The sequence below is a fragment of the Gastrolobium bilobum genome, unplaced genomic scaffold (genome assembly GCF_033153095.1).
Source record: "Gastrolobium bilobum isolate Gb01-03AN ecotype WA unplaced genomic scaffold, APGP_CSIRO_Gbil_v1 utg41344, whole genome shotgun sequence".
NCBI lineage: Eukaryota > Viridiplantae > Streptophyta > Magnoliopsida > Fabales > Fabaceae > Gastrolobium > Gastrolobium bilobum.
The window spans coordinates 59,542-72,511 of record NW_026895367.1 but is presented as its reverse complement, the minus strand read 5'-3'; the positions used below and the strand labels follow the sequence as shown (position 1 = coordinate 72,511).

General features: G+C 35.5%; 1 protein-coding gene across 1 annotated transcript; it reads right to left on the bottom strand.

Annotated features, from left to right (window-relative positions):
• Positions 1–625: 625 nt before the first annotated feature.
• LOC133307395 (uncharacterized) lies at positions 626–12,571 on the bottom strand. The gene is made up of 16 exons (XM_061507903.1): positions 12,353–12,571; positions 12,009–12,140; positions 11,573–11,740; positions 11,145–11,441; positions 10,902–10,996; positions 10,088–10,172; positions 9,778–9,996; positions 8,435–8,494; positions 7,834–7,913; positions 3,990–4,309; positions 3,813–3,904; positions 3,588–3,717; positions 1,557–2,704; positions 1,165–1,463; positions 869–1,045; positions 626–760 (listed from the first exon to the last, which is right to left on the bottom strand). Exons 1-16 carry the CDS (start codon positions 12,569–12,571, stop codon positions 628–630), a joined length of 3,654 nt encoding a protein of 1,217 aa, XP_061363887.1. The 3' UTR covers positions 626–627.
• Between the last annotated feature and the right edge of the window lie 399 nt (positions 12,572–12,970).

The following is a 12,970-nucleotide window of genomic DNA, read 5'->3' as shown; positions in this document are numbered from 1 at the left end:
TCATTACAAAATTACTGTATTTAAAAGTTAAATAAAATAGCTTTACTCTTACCTACTCGCAATTTCTCCAGATAGTTTAAGATAAACTAAGGACAGGCTTTGATGCGATAAACATGTAGATGTTTTGTTTTGTTTTTGATACATTAAGTAATAGAAATTACTGTAGTTATTCCCGAACTTATGTTGTTGGGGTGGAATTCAATTAATAGAGAAGATGAACAGAATACTTGAAATCATAAAACAAATAATGTTGTTATCAAAAAAAAAAAAAAAACAAATAATGTTGTTAAAGATGAGCGTATAGACCGGAATCCGCACCCGCCCCATATCACATGGATACAAAGACTATAACTCATTTATGCTTTACAGAAAAGTGAAGAGTGAACTATTGGGTCAATTCCAACTTCTTTTGCGACTCCTATCACTGCTCTAGTTTAATTTACAACCTCAGCCCATGACCATAATCATCATAGTAAAAAAAAAACTACGAGGTTTCCAAAAAAAAAAAAAAAACTACGAGGACCTAATCCTATGTCAAATCATCAACGCGTTCTTCTAGCTGCTTATATGTAACCAATATATCATATCATAGAATGAATAGCTGTACTATTAAACCTACGCTACAAGTTACAATTGGCTTTCGGTGTTAGTTGTATATTGTGAAGAAATCTTTCTGTACAAATCACCCTCACTCACCAAAGATATATCTTCAGGAGACAACATTGTACATGTGCTCAAGTAATGTTGAGCACCCCGCACCCTGCATCGAAACATCATGTCATTGAGCAACTATTCAAGGTTACCTGGTTAACTTCATACAATCAATCAAAAGGATGAAAACAACTGAATTTGCTTCACAAAAATGTACCTTCCTTTTCTCTTCTCAGCGCCTTGTGAAATGCGGAAAGCTTCTGACCTCGAAATTTGGCGCAATGAAGATAGATATTCATTGAATGCAACACCTTTCAGTGCCAAGGATATTCTTGCAGGAACAATGGAATGGATGAGGTGGAACAGGGATGTTTTGTTTTCACTGTAATGCAGGCTCCCAAAGTAAGGTTTGACATCAAGACATGCCCAAAAATGTTTTTCAAAAAATCACCAGAAAAAAGTGTCACAAGTGGAATTGTGTATTGACTATAGATAAACGGTAAAAATATATACCTCTTCTGCATATCACTTATTGGGTTGTTCAACTCTAAATCCTTTCCAGTATAGATAATCGTGCTTTTTGAGAGATCATGTCCGGATAATTTCCCCAGTGCCATAACATTAGTTGTGGAAGCCAACATCTCAGAAGTTAAATCAACCCTGTTCGCATAACCCAACTTTGACCCCACATCTGCTATAAGTTTAGCATAAAAACAAAACCCGTGTACAGCAACTGTGGACATCAATATTTGCTTATCATACCAACTAGATGTTGGTTCATCAGAAAGGACCGTTGGAGGTTCCATAATATCCTGCACGTAAATATATTATCAGAATTGAGTGGCGATCCAACACAAAGGAAGAAAAGTTTCACAATTTTCATTTCAGCTATAAAAGGCACTTACATGTTTTTGTTCGTGATCATAAAACAAGTCAGCTTCTGAAATTAGATTGCTCAGCCCACTAGCAAGTTTAACAACTTGAAAAGCACCTAGCTGTTCTGGGGTAGCTTGCTGTCTTAAATCCATTCGACAGTCACGGTCACGGAGTTTTCTCCATAAGTTTTGTACCATATCTGTCTCCATTGATGAACTGGACTCAACAGACGTTGATTTTATATTGAAACCCACACGACTGCATTCATCCATCACATTGGCAATTTTAGTTTCCATATTTTCATCTAGAAAATCTTGCAGAACCTCTTTTGGAGAAGAATCTGGAATTTCAGTATTCACCAACAAATCTGAATTTTGTGACACTTTTGTCAAGCGCTTACGAACACTGAAAGTGAATGGTTTCAACTCATTATTCACAGAAACTTCTAGAGGACCAACAAAATGGCCGGAAGTCACTGCTCCAGACATTGTCTCTGTTCCATTTTCAATTGCAGTCTCAGGAACAATCGTTGATTCTGGCACACAGGATATATCAGAAAATTTACATGTTTCATTTAAGCATGTATCATCGGCTGTTGCTGAAGATTGAAAACAGTCCTCTTCTGAATCCTCCGATTCAGAATAAATCAGTTTGCGAACTGATGTGCTGGGGTAGTTTTCGTTCAATTGAAACTCAGAGGGACATACATTATTTTCTTTGATGGATTGTCTCTTGTTAGCTTCGTCATGTGTGTCTAGAGGGTATCCATTATTCGTATCCTCATCCTCGGAATCAGAGGACATTACTACAAGTTTCCTTCGACCATTTTGCCGAGAGGATGCTAGTGGGGATCCAGAAGAATTGGAAAACTCAGAAATAGCATTATATTGAATTTCAAGCTCCCTGTAATCTGTTATAGATCCATTTCTCTTTATCATCTCCACCTTCTTGGCCTCTATGTAATCAGTCTCCATATACTGCACATCTAAATCGTTTTGCCTTTCATTTATATGAAGATGGTCTTCCTTAACTAACCCTTGAAAGCTAGAGTTTAATTCGTTCTCAATTAGTTCGGATAACTCTGAGGGGAAATCCCAGGGCATTATCTTTGGTAGTATCTGATGGCCAACCTCAAGATCGAATGGAAGTGAGCCAAAACGTATTTGCGCTTTTCCATCTGTACAGTAAAGAGGAAAACCATAAGTTTTTGCAAGCCACTGCAATGGTAATAAGAAAAATGGAAACTGTAAATAATATTATATTCCAATATTAATTCCCTAAGCACATATATATCAAATAAAAAACTACAAAAACTCAAAAAAAAAAACTTTGGGAGTTGTTGACTTCTTAGAGCATCTTAGGAAAAAAAAAATCTTTGTACCAGAATAGAGTGAAAGCTGTTGAGAAAACGGGGACTGAAAAGGGAAGAGAGAAAGCAAAGGAGAGAAATAATATTTATTGAAAGATTTATGAATGGAGTAAATAATACTGATACCTGACAGTGTAATATATGATAATAATATACTATGACTACAACAAACTACTTAATTAATTACTCAACTTTCCTAAACACTTTTACACTTCTGAAAACCATGTAGAAACCAAAAATCAACCTTCCCAACAAACAGCAAAAGAAAGGTCAAGACAAAAAGACAAAATATAATTCTTATCATGGCAATCTCAAGGAAGACAGATCATATAAACAAAAAAATATGTTTTGAGAATAAATAGATAACAGTGTAATTAATTTTGCTGGTTTTCCCGTTGTTCCACTTTTCATAATTACATAACTCATCTTACCCTCAAGTGTCGCTGCTCACACCTTTTAAATATTACTATATAGTCAATAAATCCATACAACAAAATATTTTCTGATGTGTCCCCGTTAACAGTTAAAGCTAATATGAATTAATAAAAGCTAGTCTTAATTTTAGAACAATCAAATTACACGGAAATGAATCAAATTTTGAATGACTACGGTTTTCTAATAAGATAACAAAGACAGTCTAAAAAAATGCATATATCCAATAAATTGAATAACCGTATGCTGGGTGATACACCTTTTATAAATCTTTTACTCTGGAGCCAGAACTGAAGATGCATAATGGTTTTTCGGATATCTCCATCACAAGACTGCATAAACTTCTCCAGTAAAAGAGGATGGATGTTTACTCCTTCTGTGAGACAAACCTGCAGGTCATTCATATAATATTACTATAAGTTTGGACAACAACTTCTTTTCCTGCTTTTGAAGGAAGATGGGAAGGAAATCCTAAAGAACATACAGTGTACAAATGGCAAAGCAATTCCTTTGGCAATGGCAATGAGAACGAGACATGGAGCCTATCAAAATTTTCAGGCAGGCCAGGATTATCACCTAATTTACAACAATAGTCTTCATAAATATGAACTCAAAAGTTATATGTTGAGCAAGAATACATTATTCTAACTAGTCATCTTACTATTGCTGGTCAATATAATTGGCCCCCTTGCTGTCTCAGCAATTTGTTGTATCGCAGCAATACATCCACGATCTTCAGGAAAAAGGATGTCCACGTCCTCAACTAGAATTAAAGTTTGGACTTTATCACATGCAACTACATTATTTTTGCCAAGTAATTTCTGTGATGCTCTACCAGGGTCATGAGCTTCATCATCAGATATGGAAATCAGTTCAACCACCCCACCATTCACCTCATCAGCAGTTTTACCATTGAACAAAGTTGGAGCCGGGGTCAATTTTGTAGTTTTCTTCTGTGAACTCGCAGTGTGTTCCAGTAATCTGAAATATATACATAAAAAAAGATATATTACCACAGAACAGGTTGACAGGAAAGCTTCTTACAATGAGTAACTTGGTTCTGATAAAATAAGATTGAATCAAGGCACACCATGTAACAAAAAGTTTAGGTATAAAGTGCCACACTCTAATTTTACTTAGACAAATCTTTTGCTTTTCTATATCTATTAGGAACCCAGAAACGGGTTCTGAGTTTTCACAGAGAGAGAGAAAGGAAAGGAAGAAGAATGCTTTAGTATTGTTTTTTAAATTACAAAGAAAGAACCTAAGGAGATAATCCTCCTTCCAAAGGTTGGCCCTTTCACAACAGAACCTTTGCTCAGTTCTCAAATCTGAATTCAGGAATGCCTCCCTTCTACCTTGCTTCTGGTATTTAAGCCCAAACACCTGTACCTAACTACCAATCGCCTTGATAGAATCTGACTGTAACTAACAGCTAACTAAACAGACATCCAACGTCTAAGTAACTCTAACCCTGTTTCCATTTATTATTCTGGGTCCTATCAATATCTCAGTTAAGGTTGAAGAAAAAAAAGGAAGAACATGTCCAGTCTCACATCGCATCAAAAGCTTAACTTAAGATATCTAGGGACTCCAACACCACTTCTCCATGCTTAGTTCATACTTGTTTGACAATTCCTACTCGGTTCCTTAACATCTAAAATTTTGTTCTCACTCTCCCCCAATGGATAATTGATGTGCCTTCGGCATATAAGTATTTCAGATTGAAAAGAACAAGGATTTAACAGTAGTTCAGAGATAAAAAGTATTATTTTTAATGAATTATTGAGAATCTATCTACAGGCACACTTTCACTCTGATTTTATGTTTTTATAGGAGGAAAGCATGGAAATAAGCTATGTTGCAAATAACCAACTCACGCGAATAGCATGAGAATGGCGCGGATAGCGCCAGATTAAGGAAGAAAGAGAAAACACCACTGTAACTCACGCTAATAGCGTGATTTTCACGCTAGTAGCGCCAAGAACAGAGTTCTCCACTGCTTTCCCACACGAATCTGGCGCTGATCGCGCGGGCGTCGCGATTTCAACGTCCTGATTGCATATTTGGATAAAAATAGAAAGAAAAACCAAATCTTCTGCAAGATTATGACCTGATTGGGTGATGGGTTATAAAAGAGAGTCAGAAACCCTAAGAAAAACAACTTTTTGCACGGGAGAAATTACGAATAACAGAAATCGGAGCAAGCTCTTGGTGACTGAAGATTCAAGATTTCTTCTTCCCATTCTTCTGGTTATTATTTTATTTTATGAATTCTTTTCTATACATTGAATTGTCAGACATGAACATGTGTGGCTAGTCTTCTATTATTGTGGTAAGGGTTATAACCCTTAGTTTGGTTAATTTTATATTTAGTTATTCCAATTGCATTTATTTTATCTTGTTCTTCATCTTATAATTCTTTTAGAACTGATCACTCTATTAGGATTGTGAGGGTTAGGATTTTCAATAAGAATATTGAGATTCTAGTTCCTGACAAAGGATAAAATAAAAATTCATGTATGCACTAGGGATAGGCTTCATGAATTGCAAACGTGAAAAATTCACTGATTTAAAGGCTTAACTTGAAAAGGAATTTCTAAGGGATTAGGATTCTAATAGGGTTAATAAAGTTAAGAACACTAAGGAATTGGGCTTAACTAATCAATTAACAGATGGTGAATTGTTTGATCAATGGTTAAATTAGATATAAACATTAATTCATATTGCAAGGTGAGGATCATAAAAGTGTTGGCGTCTTTTACTGCAATATTCTTTTAAATATTTTCCCAATCTTAATATGTTATTTTCGAACTTTTAAAAGCATCCTTGAATTATTCACACGTTCTTGAATTGTTCTCAATTTTCACAACCACAATTATTCTCAAACCAATTTTATTAATCCAACAAGAGAGGAATAGTTAAAATAATTTTGGTGCCTCAATCCTCGTGGAGACGATACTCTACTCATCTTTTATTACTTGAAACGATCGGTACACTTGCCGGTTTTTTCGCAACAATAATCACACTGCTCTAGCTTTTAAATCTCCAACTATAGGCACAAAGACAACAAACATAGAAGACTATTTGATTTTGCAACAACTAATAAGTTACTGCTTTTGCAATCTGGCATACAGTATTGATTATTTATCATTAGTACAAGGACATCTACATTCCTATAATAACCCATATTAATTAATAAGCTAATTAGAAGATTAGTTAGGTGAAAATTTGAAATAATGATAAGTACTAAAGATTATTGATCAATACATTTTCCTATGTTTTATTTCGGTTAAGAACATGTTTAATACTTGATGGAGAGGCTTTCATGACAAACCTATTGTTTCATGTTGATAATTAATCATGGATTGTGTTAAGTTGTGTCAAAATCCTCTGTTATAGAACGCTAAAGCGCCGCATTGCCCCAGTTCCAAAAATTTTCTTTTCACCTATGAGTTCATCATTAAACCATCTAGATGAGTCAAGGAAGCAAGGTAAAGATCCTTAGATCGATTTTACCCCAATTCCTTACGTTTTAAGGAGTTAACCGTCATAACTCTCGTTAACGTTCATTTATATTGACACCACGCTTGAGTACCATGAGAAGCGAACAAACCAGGTGCACACGAAGTGTTACACTTTATGGTATCAAAGCAGCTTTCTAAGGAAATTAGAACCTAAGTAGACTATATGTGTTGTTTGCTAAGTGATTCCTAATGGTAACTTTAATGATGCATATCTGAACATTGAGTGTCAAATTGATCAACTCATTTCTTTGTGTGATGTATGTAAATTTATGGCAAGTACTAGGAACCCTTGTGGACGCCCTCGAAGGGCTTCTAGCAACCAGTCAAACCCTACTCTGACTACCTTAGCTGGGATGCAAGAGGAGCTGTTAGCAAGCAGACAAGCCAATGAGGATATGATGAGGGCATTCATGGAGGAATTGAGGGCTGGCCAATAGGGTAATCCGCAGCAGCCACACCATAAGGATCGAGATCATGAGACTAAAGCCAATCAAGGCCCAGGATAGAATAAAGCTAATAGTAAGCCAGATATTAATGACAAGCAAAATAGCTGAGTGACTTTTGCAAGCACCAACCACCTAGCTTTGAGGGAGCATATGACCTGATAGCCGCTGCTAAATGGCTGCAATCTCTGAACAAGATATCCAGGGTGATGGAGTGCCCAGATGATGCTCAGAAGGTGCTTTATGCTACTTATATACTCCAAGGAAATGTTGATGACTGGTGGGTGCGCATTAGGAGACAACTAGAGTAACAAGGCAGAGAAATTGACTAGAAGTTGTTTGAAAAAAGGAACACCTGATTTCTAGTGAAATATGAAATGCTCCTCCTCAAAAAAAGGAATAATCAACTAAGCCAACAAAGTATTGCAGGAAAGTGAAAGTATGTATAACATAAGGCAAATATAGTTGGTTAAAATTACTCGGCTCCAGAAGATTGTAATTTATCAGCAAGCATTGACAGGACGAATTAACAAACCTTTTGAACCCAAGTGAACCAAGAGCATCTCCAAAGTACTGCTTCAGAACAGTCCCATTTCTACTATCAGATGCATTGAGCTGTTGAGACAACAAGAGCCATAAACTTTACTCTATTTGGCTATATTCATGGTTAAAAAGACAGACATGTGAAAACAAAGAAAATAAATGTTTTAACAATTATTAGATGCTTTAAAAAACCAAGATGCTGATAGGAGTTTTTTTTTTTAAAAAAAAAAGAACATATTGAGCAGATCTATTTCTCAAGGACTTCCTATTGAAAACTAGGCTAGCAAAAAGGTTATACAAGTAACTGTTTCACCATACTTTCTCAATGCTTTTAACTATATATAACAAATAACAATCATTCAGGCTATCATTCTTCACAGTGGGCATGAAAGAGCAGCTTAAATCCAAAGTTCAGAGAAGACAGCAAACTTCATAATACATCAAACTAAATCCAAATCTGGCTAATTGATTACTATGCTTGATCTTCAGTGATGCTTTTCAAAAATTACAAGGCTATTTGTAGGATCCATTGGATCAATGAATATTATCATTACAAAGGTGTATAAGTTTAAAAGCATAAATAGTATTGATACCTCTAAAACGTCAAACCCTTGCTCTTGGGCACAAGCATAGACTGCTGCAGACTTGCCACTCTGCAATATGATAGACTTACACTTTAGCCACTAATATGAACAAGAAGTGTTTACACTGAACAAAATATTGATTCTGGCAACAGGTAAACAACAATATTGCTCTGCAACTATGTTAAAGTTATCCAAGTCAAGAAACACTTAGAGGCACAGGTAGTAAACTTCTAGATTTTAAAATGCCAAGAAATACAAAAACAATCGCTCCTTGGTCCTTATTACTATCTTTGAAAATTAAAACAGATACTGAAGTTCAATGAACAAAAAACAATGACTAAATAAATAAAATAAAAACTGGGTTATCGCCAAATTACATGGTGGGGAAATACCCAACACTAGGGGTAGAAACAGTACAAGTGTAAATGTAGGTTTGTTGCCTAGAATTCAATAAGCCAAAAAGAAATTATGAGCGGGGAGCTTTGTATCCATTTTGACATGGTTTTATAATAAGGGATACAAGCAGCCAGATCTAATGTATTTTCATGGCCTTTAAGTCAAAAGAATGCAACCATAGCTAGTTTCTACTTTGTTCAGAATCAAATACATTTTCATACATTGTTGAACAGAGGAAACCAATTACTTGATGAAAAGAAAAATAGAAACTGAGGTTCAATAAACTAAAAACAATGACCAAACAAATAAAACATAAAATAGGTTTTCTCCGAATTAAGCTTGGAGGGAAAAAGGGTCATTACTAAACCAAACACTACTAGTAGTAAAAGTGTAAATGTAGATTTGTTACCTAGCATTCAATAAGCCACAAAGGAATTTATGAGCATGGGGTTGTGTATTCATTTCTGAAATGGTTTTACAGTAGCAGATATAAGCAGCCAGATGAAGTATATTTTCATGGCCTTTAAACAAAAGAATGCAACAATAGCCAGTCTTAACTTTGTTCAGAATCAAATTACTTTTCATTCTCCATATCACTTCCACTCAATAAATTATATTTTATCATTCAAATAGCACGAAATTTATGCACTCATGGTTTTATTATTTTTCACTGTTTTCGTTTAATTTTCAACATTCCACTTTCCCATGGTTTTACCTTTTACCAAATGGGCATCAGCTTTTATCTTGGTTTCACATAAAGCTCTATTTGAAAAGTTCTCATGACCTAGTTCTTTTTGTGAAACTACTACACCCATATTTTGACACCATTTTCAGAAACAGACCTTTATATTACTGAACAATGGTAGCTTTCAATAGATGCAAAAATGATTAACATAGGAAGCAATTCATGAAAAGAAGTGTATGCCGTAGTTTTGACAAAGTAGATTCCCACACACCCCGATAGGTCCTGTAATTAAAAGAACATTCTGCAGGGAATCATCCTCATCTATATCTTCTGAACGGTAGTCACTGTGAGAACAGTTATAATCATCGTCATCGTCTTGCATGTCACTTTTATCCCTGTTTGAGGAATCCTTCCTGCTTTGATAACGCCTTTCATGCCAAAGATGTAGCCAGTCACGCAAGAAATTCACAGATTCATCATTACCACATACCTACAAAAAATCATGAAACAAGAAAAGCAGAAATTAGGACCACAGAAAATTTAAAAAATACAGCTTTAATTTTTTAAAAATATATTCTGACCTCAACAGCCTTTGTCGGTTTGTATTTGTATGTCCATAAGCTGCTCTCAACCTTATCTTCACAACTACGGTAGTATGACCTCATGCTGCAGCACAGAATACAGGGGAAATCCTCACTATCAGGAAACAAATTTCCTAGCCAAGCCTAAAGCTTATTGAACTGAAAAATGAAGTCCCAACAGTCCCAGATGCAGCAGACCTTGTTTGAATGCAGTGCAACATAGTATAATTATTTTCTCTTTAGTGATTAATAAATTTCATTGATAAACTGCTCAGGGAACCCAAGTACACCAGACCAGTAGTTCAGTAGGCTAAGAGAGCGAGAAAAAATAAAGGTATATAACTGAACAATGATGCTTCCACAGGAAACCAACCATACACATGATTGACAGATGATGCATTTATCATCTGCACAGCACCTTGTATATGCATTTTTATGAAGATCGTCTAATTATTTAAAATCAGAGGTACGATTGGAGATCTCATAAATTTTCTGCCTTAAATATTTTCAACTTTTCCTCAAACATTTATTTACTATGATATCACTTATTCCAATTTGGGGATTTTCATGAAAATATCATTTATCTCTTTACTAGATTGTTTAAAAAAGAATACCACATACTTTATCCAAGAAATATCCCAGCTTATTGTATATTGCCAAATATAAGAATTTCAACATAACGTTTTACTTAGAACATTTGCAAATGCATCATATAACTAGAAAATTAAAAAGAAGCATAATTGGCTATGGCCAAATGTACAAATGTTATTGCAATGAAGATGTTGGGTGTGGCCTGAGCCATGCATATGTTAACCTTTCTTGAAGAAATCTACTCAGTGGCTCAGTATCTGTCTTTCTAAAAATGCCAGCTTGCACAGATAAAATAACAGAATCATCCACCTCCAAGTCCTGAAAAAAAAAATTGGCTAACAGTTAACAAATTATTAAGACAAAGATGAGCGTATATTTCACCCTCTAAACTAGCTTCCATGGATGCGGTTTACTAGGGACAGAACTACAGAAGGCCTTGATTAAAAATATACAACAAATTATATACCACTTCAGCATCTTTTGCCATCTGAGGACATATTGTGTATTCTGCTAGTGAAGCTGAGTTTGATGGGGATATTTCTTGCAGATTTTCTGGATGTATAGAAAGTCGATCTGAAGAAGATAAGGCATTCTGAGAAATTGAAGCACCTGGTGGATCCAAAATACTGAGAAGCTTATCAAAATTTAAGGATTCAACAGAACCCTCCAAAACAGATGAATTTAAAATTTCTGGACCATAACTCGCATAGGTGGTATTTCCCAAAAACGTCCAGTTTCTCCAATCAATGGATGAGGTATCATCCTGCATGAATGAATTTTACACCTAACTCAACAAATATGATATTCCATAATTCAAAACCCAGAGACCAAGGAAATATATATTATCAGCCTTTTATCATAAGCAATAGAAAATCAGAGGCACAAGTATCATACCTGAATATTCTCAAATACATGAATAGGGCCACAGGTAACCCTTTCATCCTCACTCTTAGCTGTGCACGAATTACTTCCTGATTCATCCAGGTCGTGAACTTTCTTCCCCACCTTCCTTGATGAAAAAAATGGATGTATTTGCCGTCCTGCAAACATCCTCGAATTTTCCTGATTGTAAAACAGAGATTGAAAAACAAAAAAATTGTCAAAGATTGCCAGGTCACAGTTAAGTAGCAAGGAGTGTATGAAACCGAAGCTACAATCTTAGCGAAAGTTTCAACCCACGTCTTCACTGACTTACATTTACAGCATGCACAAGTTTTACCGAATGTTTCTATTTCACACAATTCAAAGCATAAAATTTCTCAAGAACCATAGTCCTGAAGAAAGCTATGCATTCAGCGAACTCCAGCAATGCAAAACCGAATGCACTAACCTCAGCTGACAATTTAGCCTCTAACCGCAAATCAGGCACCGTTGTATAAACCTGAGCAGAATTAGCCAACACTTGCCGTGAAGTTGACCCCTTAATCCCATTAGCTGGTACATTTTTCTTTGCCGTGGCATTCTGCTTGTTGAGGAAAACAACAGGATCAAATGAAATGTAATAAGAATTTGAAGTCCCAACATTCCCATTTTCTATGTAGTGTCAATTCAGCAAAAATGCTTGAACTTTACTACGGTATCAAACCGAATAGTAAACTATTCTAATCCTCCATGACACATGCATCATGCTGATCTAGAAATAAAATTAAAATTTAAAGATAAATGATCACCTACATTGGAACTTTTTTTTCGAGGAGTGACTTTTCCCTTGGGCTTCCTCTTCTTATGATTGACAGTGTCGCAGTAATCCTCGTCTTGTTCATCCTCTTCGTTGTCCTTTTCATTAGGTTCTGGTGGCTTGTGAGGGAAGAGCGTCGATTGGACTAACCTCCGGCGGATACTGCGACGCGGTGGTGTGCCGGCATTGCAGGAGGGAGTGACGGGGCCTTCCATTATAGTAGAATTGAATTTGCTCGATTGGATTTGGCCGATCGATCAATTAGGGTTATTTGGGGGTAACGGTGGAGGAAGAGGAATGGAAGAGTGAATTTGGGACTACAACTTTAGGGTCAGAAAATTTTGGAGGGAATGCGGCCTATTTCCCGCCATGGGATAATATAGTATCTTTTTAAGGGGGCGTGGGATAGTTTGAACAAATATTGATTAATGTATATATCAGTAATCGTTGATTAATGTAATATTTTTTAATTTTATTATGCATGGCTAATGATATCTTATCCATTTATTTTTCTTCAGCTTTCATGTGAATGTGCAATTAGTACCAGAACTTGAAAATTTGGGTTGTTTATATTAATAAAGATAAATATTTGTTTTATATTATATTATATTTAT